Below are 13,874 nucleotides of genomic sequence, written 5' to 3' on the forward strand. Positions count from 1 at the left end.
AGGAAAAAACCAGCCACTGCACTCACACAGTGATGTCAAATGAAGTTACCTGTTGGTAATACATGGATGGTGGTCTGGGAAGGGCCACTTGTTGGCACACCTGGCTGCTGCACAGGGCTTGGCTGCAAAGGTGGCAAAGGCTGCAGGGGTCGAGTCAAGGGCTGAGTGGGTATGCTCAGTCCTGGCACAGGTGCCTGGTTCTGGTTCTGCTTCTGCTTCTTGCCATCTGCTTTAAAATAAACAAAAGATATAGGCAATAGCAAACAAATTTTTATTTCTGAATCACACTTCCAAGCACCACAAAGTTTTACAATCCTTTCCTCCCTCTCCCATTCACAGACTGGCGAGGATATTCGAAGAATGACATTTCTCTGACCTTTTTTGCTTACGCAAATAAATCTGCAGAAAACTCATTTAATTCTCCTCACTTTCATCCCTGCAATTTCCCCTGCCCAGACACTCTCCACAATGTTTTATTCTATTATCATGAAGTCTGCATATATCAGAGCAATTTGGAAACCTGAATTCAAGAGAACACTGTGCCAAAGTCTTTAAAAGTTGTTATTAAAAAAAAATCCTAAAACCTTTAAAGGCCTCAACACTGCAGTACTCAAATTTTGTTCCCTAAATAAGTCTTGTCTACCTTTGATGTTTGCATCTTTTTATTTGCTGACTCTTTCCTTTGTTCAATCTGTTAGTCCTCTTGCTGCTATTCTGAATTTTCACAGTATTTACTTAAAAAGGGGGGAATTGCTTTATTATTTATAGAAAATTATAAAAAGAAAATATGTTTTATCACATTGACACCCTCCTCAACATGACTTACTGACTTGTGATACTGACAAATATTGCCTGTATCTGTAGCTTACTATTGCAATACTTTTTCCTGCTTTAGCTTATTTGTGACTACATAAAATATTAATTAGAGTGCAAGTCTGTATGTAATCAAGACTTTGCACAAGTTGAATACAGAAAAACCGAGAAGCTTTCATCTGGACATTAAAGCAGTAATGGGCAGAGGAGGCACCCACCCCTGAAAAACTAAACACCACAAGATAAAAGAGTAGATTTTAAGGACTGACACTCAGAAGGATTCTTCCCTAATAAAACTGTACATACATCAGCCACTAACTTAGTAAAAGAGCAGAGAATATAAAGATGACAATATGTAAATACTCACTTTACTCTTGAGAAAATAGAACAATATAGTGAGGACCACATTTAAAGTACTCAATTAAGTATACCAACTAGATTTCAAAGCATTAAGAACAGGGTTAACGCCAGCATAGCTCAGAGTGTTGGGGTTTCTGGCAGTTTGAGACTATTTTGATGGTCTCACTGAGCTGTATTTAACACCAGCTGCTAACAGCTTGAAGTAGCAGTACCCTTCACAAACTGCATGATTCTATGAGACATAATTACAGAAGCACAGAATCATCAAGGTTGGAAGAGGCCTTAAAGATCATCTAGTCCAACCATCAACCTAGCACCAGCATAATCATCCCCAGATCATATCTCCAAATTCAAGACCTCAAGAATAAAACACAGTATGACTTGCAGCCCATACTGTCTTTCTGTAGACTCAACAGCCAAACTTCTTCACTGAAGCCACTGGATGAAAATATACTGTGGTTTTTTTTGCCCCAAAGTCTATCAAAGGAGCAGTGAAGGGATGCTTATTTTGAAAACAAAAGGTGAGATCCTTCCTGCTCTTTGATCAATTAATGGGCCTTGTGATTGGTTCAAGCTTCTTTTATTGTCATAAATTATGAGAGATTTCCCAGTGTTCAATAAACTACTTGACTCCAAGGAGATTCCCACAAAGATGTATACACATCTGTTTACTTCAAATATTTAGAAACTGATGCACATCTCAACTACCACTGAATAATTTCAGTGATGTGAGAGCCTCCTTAGTCATGACTTACAAGATGCACTAACAGTGCAAAAAGCAAAAACCTTTACAGCCTCCTGCTGTAAATGTGGTTCAAGGAAAGATGACAGTCTGAACAAACAAGAGGGCTTTTCCAATTTTGCTTTTGGTTTTGGATTTCACACAGAGCAAGTTCATTCACCCTTGACAAATCAAGAAGAGCCCTGCTGATATTCCAGTGACTGGAAACTAGGTCAGCATTGCACCACCCACAGGAAATGACGACAGATAACTAACTACACTTCATTAAATAAATGGAAATAAGAGGCAAAGGCTATTTAAGCAAAAAAACAACGAGGAAGACTGGGTCCATAGTAAGCCCAGGAATAAGGTTAGAAGTCATTAAGGAACAGTTTCCAATACTGAATGACAACAGCATCATATATTCACAACAAATGTGGACCTAAAGGAAACAGAAAAGTATGTTTTATGGAAATAAGCATAAAATGGAAATTGTTACTACTGGAGGTGTAAGCAAAACTCCTACTCTAATACACAAAACAGAAGAGGGACTAATTTCCATGCCAGAAACAGTCTACAACACTGCAGTTATAGCACAGAGGAGTTTTGAACAGTGTTCTGGTTTATAACTGGTATAGGTGGATTACAGAACACCAAGCATGCCACAGGCATGTTCAAGAATAAGAAAAAAAATTACCCAGAGAACTACAGATTGTTAAGCAGATAAAACACCTTATAAAATAAAAAAGCTGATTATGTATATAATAATTTTTCTTCCAAAATAATAAAAAAGCAGAACATAGCTGTTTTAATTTAAGAGTACATTTACATACCTTTATTACACTACTTTAGTCTAAATCTATTAACCTACTTTAGACTAAATCTATTAACTGGTTCAATATTAATACAAAATAATTTGATGATCCTTTTCTAAAAGGGCCAGCAAGGTCCAAAGCACAAGTAATGCAAGACACTTGCAGACTGGAAAGTATCTAGATTAGTCTTAACATGGTTTCTCAAAAATTACACCCCCTCTTCATTCATAATTTTTGCACAAATCAGAAGATGTTATTAGATATTAGCAGATATTAAGATCTATTTACATATCTTTTACAAGTAGCAGAATTAGGCTTACTTTTTATGCGGGTGACAATGCTGTAAAAAACATAATCAGGAACTGAGTGTTCCCAAGAACACTACGTAAGTGTTGATCTTCCATTTGAATTAGTATTGAGCTAATATTCCTGCAGGAAATACCATAATGCTGAAAGTATTTTCTATCCTGAGGTTGTGTAAATCTGGGAGAAAATAAAACCTGCTCCATATTTGCTGTAAACAAACTTCACTGGAAAAAATACTTGGCCAACGGTACACAGATGCTTATGATCATGCAAAAGCTGTTACAAGCGTACTCTTCCTCTGTTTAACCTTTAAGTTTTTATCATCAGAACACATTCCTGAGAATCTTGCTCCAAATCCTAGTGGTGTGTTCTCACTGCAGGGTGAAACTCAAGCTTTTATTATTTATGTTTCTACAGCACATATTAAAAAACGGGTTCCCTATGTTTCTACAGCACATATTAAAAAACACTGATTTCTCACACAAATTCTAAACATGAACTAATCTGCATTGGCTTCAGACTATCAGGTTCTGCTTTGCAGAGAAGAGACACACGGGAGCTAACCCAGCACAAAAGTACTCCACTAACCTTCCTCCTAATGGAAGGACAGTATTCTAAGACCTGACAACTAAGGGGAAATAATCTCAGAATATCCCACTGCATACATTTTTAAGATACTGGCTCAAGCCCCAACAAAGAAACTGAGGAAGAATTAAGCTGCAATGGAGCTACGACTCTGTAGCACTCCTACCTACAGAAGCAGTCTTAAAATTGTATGTGCAACTGTGGTATTGATCTTTCATGGCAATTGTGAGGTGAGCACCTACTTAACGCAATTAGGAAGAAGAAAGTTTTCTGGAAAATGTAATTTTCAGAAACTTTTAAGATAGAAAAATATTAGCTGAAATATATTACAATACTGTGACATGCTACTTTAAAATATACCCCAAATCAATTTTAATCCATATGCTGGGCGTCTCTTACAAAATATTAAATAGGACTGGGGAGGTTAACCTTGTCTGACAGGCTTGCACAGTCCCAAGGCAACCACCTTTTTATCTTTTTGAGAACAAACCCTCAGAAGAGATGACAGTGATAAAAATTTGATTGTCTCAGCTATTCTGCCACTCAGCTTGTCAAGTCAAAATCCTGGCTGAAAAGGACCTCTGGTGGCTGTGTAGTCCAATTTCTTGTTGAAGCTGGACTGTCAATAGCAACTTAGTCAAATGATCTGTGGTTTTGCCCTGCTAAATCTCAAGAACATTCAAGAGGACAGTTTCTACCATCCCTCTGTGTAGCACTACGCTGACTTCTTTCCTCCTCATTCCTGAACTTGTAGTTCATGGTCACAGCCCCTTGATGTATCACTTGGCACTGCTGAAGGGAGTTGTGCTCTGTCATTTTTGTAACTATCCTCCAAGGAGCTGTAGGCTGCCCTGACACTGCCCTGCTTAGCTCTCAGGTCATACCATCAGTGGGGGTCTCTCCAGTGCTACCACAACTCTTCTGAGCTTGATGAAAAGGGAGCCAGAACTGGACACCCTATTTCAGCTGTGGTTCCACCAGTGTCAGTTTGGGGGAATACTTAAATTGAAATGAGAACAAACTGTTGGCTCATACTCAATTCACTGCGTACCACATATCCCCTACTGATAAGAAAAGCAGACAGCTATCTGAATTGCATCATGCTTCCCTAATACTTGTGTACCTCACACACTCCCTTTTTGGTGATAACATCACATGGAACTGTTCAAGGCCAGGCTGGATGGGGCTTTGAGCAACATGGTCTAGTGGGAAGTGTCCCTGCCCATGGCAGGGGGGGTTGGAATGAGATCACCTTAAAGATCCTTTCCAACCCAAACCTATAACTCTATGATTTCTTTCTCACTGAAGAAATGCTACCACATGGCAAAATTATTTTCTGCATTTGTGTAATACAAATTAGAGAAATACAAGCTAGAGAAATAACTATCGAGGTTGTCCAGACAAATCAAACTTCTTTGTGGCTGGACTCCAGAATGTAGCACAGGGACATGCATTTGGAGGCCAAACAGAATGAAAATTTTACCTCCAGTAGTAGAAATATGATTTTTTCCCAATGGAAATGACAGTACAATACATGGCCTTAAGCAGAGACTCATTACTTCTGTGAAGTACTACCATTCTTCACTAATCCAATGCTAACTATAATTAGACTGGCCTACATTTACACAAGATTTATATAAAAAGAAATGTGTTCTTTTAAATGATGAAGTGCATCCAAACTGCCAAAGTACACAAGAGCACAACTATATTTACTCTGCTCTTGGCATACAGTCCTAAAGCAAACAACAATTTGCATTTGGTCTTTAAACTCTTGCACATGAAGTGTTAGGTTAACAAAAGATTAGAGGCTGTAATACTCTAATGCCTAAATATCAACTGTAGAATTAAAAGGCCTTTAATTATAATCAGTAAACAGAAAAAATAAATACATCCAGAAGAGCTTTTGAAAAGATCATCAAGAACTCAAACATCTCAAATTACTCCCCAAGCCTGAGGTATTTATGCACAGATAGCCCTAATGCTTAAAGTAAAGGAAGAGTAAAAGTCTTTAAGACTGTAAGCAAAATTCCTTTTCTTTAATACCACATATAATAACATATTTTTTTTAACAAGAGTCCTATCTAACTGAAACACCAAAGACAAAATACACTAAGCAGAAACAGAAGTTGATTCCTTTCTGCCATTCACAGGATGAAACAACAATTGTAGCTCAACTATCCCTGCAGCTAGGAAAGTATTTGTCACCTACCTTGAGAGCAGCTGTCATCCTCTTCATCCAGTGTAAGATCAATGACACCTCCTGATTCACTTCCTGTGAACTTCCCGCTCTGAAAGACAAAACTCCTTTGTTTTGCAAAAGCAGATCCAGGGAATAGAGGTGGAAAAGGGACACATTGAACATTCAGAGAGGTCTCAGAATTGATACTTATTAGAAAGGAACTGATGAAATGATCAGGAGAAGGTAATTTCAGATTTATATCCCAGGACTTGAACAATGGGCCATAACCAAATGACTGTATTGCAGAAACAAGTATTAAAGTATTTTCAGCTTTGTAAGGAGTAAAAACCCATGATGAATAGTAGCATGTTGCTGTTTTACAGGTAAATGCATAACAATTTGCTGTTATAAAGTATATTTCAACTATAACTCCTAACATTTTGATCTGGTTGTAATCTGCCCTTTCCTCTGCAGTGGCATAACTTTCTGACAGAGCATCAGGACAATGTATTCCTTATTTTGAGACAGCTTTGCCTCTGTACTTATGAAGACACTGACTTCATATTAAGAAAAAGGGAAAGCTACACTGGAACTTGTATGCTTACAAAACACATCAGAAGCCATCAGAAAACTCCAACTGTATTCAGTAATTTCATTACTGTATTCTCATCCATAATGACAAATTTTAGCATTTATTATTCTACATACAAAGCTATTTTTAACCTTCCCTATGGAGAGCAGATAGGGATCTTTTAAGCTATTGCACAGGTTATATGTTTTTAACAAAAAACCCTAGAAGACCACCAAACAAGATTTATCTTCTAGATCAACTGCTGTCCCATGGCTGGTCAGACTGCAGAGATCACTAACGTTTTCCCTTAGGTGATGCGAAAAATGTGGGGGAGGTCTTATCTATTTCTGTGATTTTAAAGACACTTTCTAGAAAACAATAATGATTGTATGAGTTTCTACTTCCTTAACTTGCCACAAAAACTAGTTCTTTTTGTTGTTGTTTTGTGGAGAAATTATCACTTATTCTTGAACTGAACTGCTACAGATTTATGGATTAGAGTAAACAAGTTTCCTTAGGACAGACAAAGAGTAACAAAAGCGCCATAATTATAAAATATTTCTGAGCAATTAACATTGGAAAAAGTATAAGTTATCAGACCCACATGGTCCGTACTAATGTTGACATGATACACCCTAGGAATATTAGAGATTCTTCTGTGCAGTCAGATGGTGACAGATGCACAAAGCGTAAGCGTTGAGATTATCTGTTCTATGAGCTTTCATTTGGGAAAAACTAGGCATTTAAGGAAGTCCTAAAGGCAATCCTCACACAGGCAAGGCTCTGAGGAGAGGCAAAAAGAGGCCTCTTATGATTACTAAATGCAAGTAGCAGCTGCTTGAATTATCAGTCACTGAATTTGGAGTGCCTGACATGACAGTTCTCTTTATTAGGCATTATTACAATCTGATTTGTTTTTGCCTTTGCCTTACTGATGCTGCCACTGATGAAATTCTGCGAATAAAATACAATACCAAATTTAAGTACAAAATATCTAACTACTTATATCTAACTACTCACTACAGGTGATAGAAGAGATCTCTATAGGGATTCATCTTTCCAATACGTAGAGAAACATATTTCAGAATTATTAACCACAAAACTCTTCTGTTGAGGGGTTGCTATTTAAAATACTTTCTCTAGCTTCAGGTTTCTTAGTGTGATGAACTGATTTAACTTGAAGCTTAAGAAAAAGGCACATTAAAATAATCAATGATAAATTGATTAGCATAAAGTCAGGAGGAATTTCATTCCAACTGGATGATCTTCCCAGCCAACAATGTGTATTTTGAACCATGGCTCTCTCTGCCAGGAGAAAGCAGATTGATAAATGGAGAGGGAGATTTAAAAGGAACTACAGAAAGAAGAAAACTGAATATCAAGCTATTAATTTCTTCCCACTAAAAAATATATTAGTCTGAAGTAATTTCCTTTCAATTTTTCCTCTGCAAGGAAATCAAAATCCTTAGAAAAATACTCTGTATGACAGCTAACTGTTTTGAAGCCCTACTTGACTGTGCCAGTTGAGAAAGTTCTTTGAATTTCCAAGTCAGCAAGTGTCACAGCATGTATTTCTTTATTTTGATATGTCTGGAAGGCCAAAATCCTGAATAAGCCTTACTTAAACAGGCTCATTAAATCAACTCAGTCAACAAGGTCTCATACATGCAATTCTCAGAAGAAAGACCCTCTCTTGCCCAGGCCCCACTATTCAAAGTTTTTTATTAAATGACCCTGGACAGCAGTCTCCTCAACAGGAGCTATCCAGAAGCAGTCAGGCTCTTTCTGCAGCCCACCCCAGAAGCTGCAGATCTGCAGGGCAGCCTTTGAGCAGAGCTCTGTGGAACAGCCCCACTCCTGGTTCTGAGACACACATTCCAGCTACCCCCAGCAGATGCTGTACTCAATACACAGCACACCATGAAGTCCCCAGCCAGATTCCCCTACTTCACCAACCACGCATTTTCCTCAAATGAATATTAGGGAAAATCTTAAGGAAACTTGAAAAACCAAAAAGGCTGAACACTGTGTTTCCTACCTAGAGGAGCAGGGTGTAGGCAGGGTATCCCTAAACAAACCAGACTGCTCATTATGCCTGTCATAAAGGTCAGCATTTTGACTATTTGCAGCATCCACCTACACTCATAAGGAAGAGGAGGAGTATCCATTTCTATATCCTTGTGCTGGCACACACAGTTTTCAGATACTTGTAGATATCTCAAATTCAAGATTTCACTTGAGAATGAAAAGGAAATCCAGGAAGAACTGGCAATCTGGTGTTAGAGGACTGGTCCACACTACTTCCCCATTGTAAAATCAAGCATCTCCATGATCTCAGAGAGCAACTTTATCACCTTATCCAGATGTTTCTGGAGTACTGACTCCATGAGAATGTTTAAGACCTACAAATTTAACCACAGGGCATCACCTCTGTGAAATGCAAGTAATAATGAGTTTTCAGAAAACCCTGTGCCCACCCAAAAAAGAAAATAAACCCACCTTTTTTTAGTATCATGACTATTTCACCCAGAAATTCCCTCAGGGAAATTTTTTGTAGTACAAGGACTTGTGAAAACTCCAGTTTACAACAGAACTATGTCTGAGGAAAAACTACAGAGAAACAACTGCTCTTTTCTTCCATAAAAAGGAGGGAATGAGATTCTTTGGACAAGACTGCCATGTTACACATAAGAAATGGAGATTCAGACGTGCTGCTCTGAGCAAAATTAGAGGACAACTTCAGAATGCTTGCAGCCCTGAAGTCAAGAGGAAGCCTGGCACTGGACTTTCAGTCATATAGAAACAACACTTCATTTGTGTAAAAAGCTGAAACAAGACAACAAGTCTTTCAGCTCCTAATATTAGATTTCAGCAAGCATTTGGGTAGAAGCTGGTAAAGCAGAAGTGTCTAGTCAAAGCATTGTGATCTGCTATCACTTTTTAGCTATCTCCAAACACAGGAAGCCAACAACATCAAACTGCTTCAGCTGATCTCTGCAGAAGAACAGATGATGCTATCTTAACACCTTTCTGTCAGTGCAGCCTTATCAGTGAAATAATGAAAACCATTAAGGAGAACCTCAAGCATTTGCCTGATGGTTTGGTTTACATACTGCCTAGCAAGTCTTAGTAACAAAGGATTCACACACCTTAGAATACAAATAAGCTGAAACAGAAACAAAACAACCACAGCATCATAAAATGATCTGTATATATTTAAAATGTCACAGTTACAAACAACAAACAAAACCAACCAAACCAAACCAAAGTGAACAAAATCACAACCCCACAAGCCAACCTGTCATCCTTTGTCAGAACCAGTGCACTCATCTCCAGACCAAAGAGAAGCTGCACTTAGAACTGATTGTTTAACACAGCATCTGGGCAATTTCTAGTAATCTAGCAAAAAAGTTTACATTGAGATTTAAAAGAAATGTAAACTACCAAAACCCATACTTTTACAGCTCATGTATCTTAATGTATGTGTCTTTAAATTCCAAGTAAGTAGAAATCCTCCAAAATACTGCCATTTACATTGCCATATTGGACCTGTGCTATCTCAGCAGGTGAGAAAAGCTTCTATAGCCTGGAAGTAGCAACATCATGGACTGAGCCATCCAGTTAATCACAACTGTATCTGAGCTGCCTTAGTTTAAGTATCTCTCCTTTCATATGGCTGCCAGCAGAGTAACAGTCTTAACACACAACAACAGAATGAGAAAAGTGAATTAAAAATGGAATTAAAAATTCAACCTAACAAATCCCACTCTGAAATGCCAGAGTTTTAAATACATATGTAAAAAAAATTAGGAAGAAAGTAAGAAAAATACAAGACTTCATCTTCTCCTGACTTCCCAGTTTTAATATGGCCACCCAGTTTTAATTAGGTGCACTTTAAATTGCAATTAAAATGTTTTGCATAAGAGCAATGTGTCCTGTAAGTGAACATTTCATACTGAAACCTCATGCAGCTCCAGCCCAAGACAACACACATAATAACTTTGAGATAACAGGCAAAACACAAGGTGAAGTGGGGGGAGAGAGGACTGCAAGGTACAACTAAGAGCAGAAACAAAGGTGAAAAAAGGAAGCAGGAAGAAGAAGAAAGGTAATAGGGGAAAAGAAAATTAAAATAAAGTTGCCATGCAGCAACTGAGCCTGCACCACCACAAACATAGAAGGATGGGGCAAGCGTACTGCGAAGTTACTTCACTATTCCCAGCGTTGTGTATTTCCCTGAAACAGCCCACTGAGAAGTCCCTTTGCATTTACAGTCTTGATCTGTTTGGAAAAATGTTCTTTAAAGAAAACCTTGTCAAATTGCAGGCCCTCTGCCCCAACTGCTTTAGTCTGCAAAGTCATGTCCACACCTATTGCAATTACCAACATGAAATGATCTGTTTGTGTGTCAGATGCCCCAGGCAAGCATCAACTTGGCAGTGTGAAGGAAAAGTATTTTAATGGCAAGCAGAGAACTTGTGAAAGCAGTAACTGAAAGACCTTAGAAGAAAGGGCAAAACTGAAAGTGTAAACACTCTTCTAAGGATCTGAGTGAAACCTGTGAAGTCCTGAAATAGACATCATAACCTCTTCTAAATTTCTCTTTATCAGTTATATGGAAACTGCTTTACAGTGCATATGGAAGTAAAAAGAATGAAAAGTATGCATAAAATGAATGCAACTACTCAAATTTGTGCATTTTTTCCCGCTTTATATTAGAAATTGGTACTTCTAAGTGTTCTACTAATTGCAAAACTTTTGCTTAAAACTAACATTTTCAGATTTTTTTGACCATGAAAACTACTAGAAACAAAACTTTAATTTATTTGATTTCACAAAATCTCTATTCATATTTTAGTAAGTACACTTCAATTCAGGTTTTCTAAAAAGAATCTGTAAAAATTACCTATGCTCACAATTTCATGCATTGTCTACTGTGTATGCATAGACAACATAATTGCTTTCTTCCAATCCCAGCCACTAAAGTATTTTTAAGAATGGAAGAAAGTACTGAGAAATAGATGGACTGACAAATAAGATATACTTGTGGGGATAATTGCCAGGAAAAAGCAGCAATGATACACCTTCCTTGAAAAAGAAAGTAATTATACATTGACTTTCTAAAACCAGTGGATATCATATGGATATTAAAGAAATTTAAACAGTAAGTATAACACAAAAGGGGGTCTTAAAGGTAATAAAAATCATGGAACTCATCAAAAATGGATAAATACAGGGTCACCTGAACTTGATGCTACAATTAAGATTTGCAATAAAACCAATGCAAATGTTTTATAATTAGGAACTTTTTCCTGCTATTGGAAGACTGTCATAATATCCCATACATCATCAACTGCAATATCAAATAATTAATCCACACACTAGAAAACAATATATTAATAAAGGGAAATCAGAAGGGCATCAGCCTTGCAATAAATGAAGGGCTGTCTCTGGCATTCAAGTGATTCTGAGGCAGTTTCCTCATCTGCCTCAAGAAAAGCAGGGACATTCAGACAGGCTAGTACCATTATAAGCGTTTTTCTACTTACAGAGAGCATTTTACAGTGTTGTAGAATACAATGGACTGGCAGAAAGAATACTACCTTAGCTTTGCTATCCAGCAACTTTTTCAGATCATTACTGCTGCAAATTAGATTGATTTATTTGCAATTTTGAAAAGAAAGAGAAAGCTTTTTTACAGACACCAATCCCCACGATTTTTTTCTATTCTGATACCACAAGGAAAACACAGGTAAGGAAGGAGACAATTCAAGGACAAAAGCCCATATTGGTAGACATGATTTTGAGAAAAGAAGTTATCTCCCACCATAACTGCAATTGTGAAATTTACCACAGAAAAAGTTACAACACCACAGCACATACAGGCCAATGGCAAACTACTATAGAAAACTGGGAAAGAAACCTCTAAAGCTCAAATGGAACAGCTCAACAACATGCACATGTATTGTACCAAATGAAAAATCAAAAGCTACAACTTGGTATTTTGAAGAAAGTTCTGAATATGCACTTCTCTATTCACATATGATATACATGTTTTTAAAAGTTTTGGTATTATATAACGCCACAGTTCAGTTCATCACAAAGAGATAACAAGGTTATTGATTGTAATGCCACCTGCTTTTCATAAGGGAACATTTCAGTATGTAAGAGTGAAAAGGGGAAAAAATGCAACAACAAAAAACCACATTGCAAAGTAAAAAAATAGTTTCAGGGTAGTAAAGATCGAAATTCTGAAGATTATGTGTAGCACACTGACACAGTGCAGACAATTTCATTAATAGTTTCTACTATAACAAACGAGAAAAAAATCTGGAGGTTGTAAACCAGACAATTAATGAAGCATCACACCATCACCATAATACATGACGCACCAAGGCGTTATATAATAGCAAAATCAATCTTAAATTATGGGGAGTGATGTTAAAATATGTCTTGGGAATGAAATGCATGTAGAGAGGGGGGCAATACCGTGTTTCTATGCAAAATTATAAGGTCAATATTTCATTTTGAGTCATCTGTATACAAAATTACAGACTTCAAGCACAGTTTAAGCAGTTGCGAAAATTACTTTTTTTATACACTTAGAAGCATATTTCAGCCACAGACTGTTTCAGTGTCAAATTTATCACTCCTCAACTGTTATTTTTTCCAATGCAGTAACTCCCACAAAATTTAAGTAATTATTCCAGCCTTCCAAAGATGTCGTGATAATCTACTCAACTAGGTACCAAACATATTTGTCATCTCTTACCAAGATAAAAGGAAAATGATAATGTAATAAAGGAAGCAGTTTACCAAGATCAATGTTCACACAGTGTTTGATGCTGGCACAATGCCAGTGGCCCATGAAAATACACCTTCCCTGGTGTCTGCTGTGAAATGTGACCTGGAAATAAGCAAAGCGGGCTTCTAGCTTAGGAATAGAGGGGAAAAAAGTTTATTAACTGGACTACAAAAGAAAAGGACACACACACACACACATGGAAAATGAAAACTTCACAAAAGCATTTCCTCCTCTCCCCACATTTCCAATACATCTATCTCTCAAATTTCAACTCTCAGTCCATCATCACTCTGTAAATACTCAATTCTCAGTCCGTCAAGAGGAGGAATCCTTCTTGGGCCATGGTGACCTCTTTCTTTTCATGTCCAGTGCTCTCACCACTGACCGCAGACCAGGGCTGTTTCTAGGGTCGTCCTTATTAAGGGTGCTTTGCCTCCTTCCAAAAAGGGCACAGTCTCACTTTTGGGACATCCTGTCCCCCCCATATTTCTCTACCCCCTGGGGTCAGGGGATCTTGAACACTGAACCCTCTTGGTTCCGAGGCATCGTCTCCCCCCTGGATGCAGCCTCTGTGTCACAAGGAAGCATGGTTCTGTCCATGGCTATACAAGAAAAAGTCCAGCCAAAGGCCACTCCATCATCTCCTGCCATCTTGGGTTCTCTCACAACCCTGCATCACATCACATCACATTTGCCCAGAAAAGGTCAATGCTCTGCGA

At 37.8% G+C, this 13,874-nt stretch overlaps 1 protein-coding gene across 4 annotated transcripts in view; it reads right to left on the reverse strand.

Moving 5' to 3' along the window:
- The window catches only part of ATF7IP (activating transcription factor 7 interacting protein), an 82,575-nt gene that overhangs the window by 9,991 nt on the left and 58,710 nt on the right, over nucleotides 1-13,874 (reverse strand). For 3 of the 4 annotated variants that reach the window (XM_031057777.1, XM_031057778.1, XM_031057779.1), the window contains exons 11-12: nucleotides 5,810-5,888; nucleotides 50-229 (exon numbers count right to left, since the gene is read on the reverse strand). In XM_031057777.1, the coding sequence (XP_030913637.1) occupies nucleotides 50-229; nucleotides 5,810-5,888 (259 nt within the window). The remainder of the gene's footprint in view (nucleotides 1-49; nucleotides 230-5,809; nucleotides 5,889-13,874) is intronic. The other variant, XM_031057780.1, reaches the window with a different exon arrangement.

This window comes from Geospiza fortis, unplaced genomic scaffold (genome assembly GCF_000277835.1).
Source record: "Geospiza fortis unplaced genomic scaffold, GeoFor_1.0 scaffold173, whole genome shotgun sequence".
NCBI classification, from domain to species: domain Eukaryota; kingdom Metazoa; phylum Chordata; class Aves; order Passeriformes; family Thraupidae; genus Geospiza; species Geospiza fortis.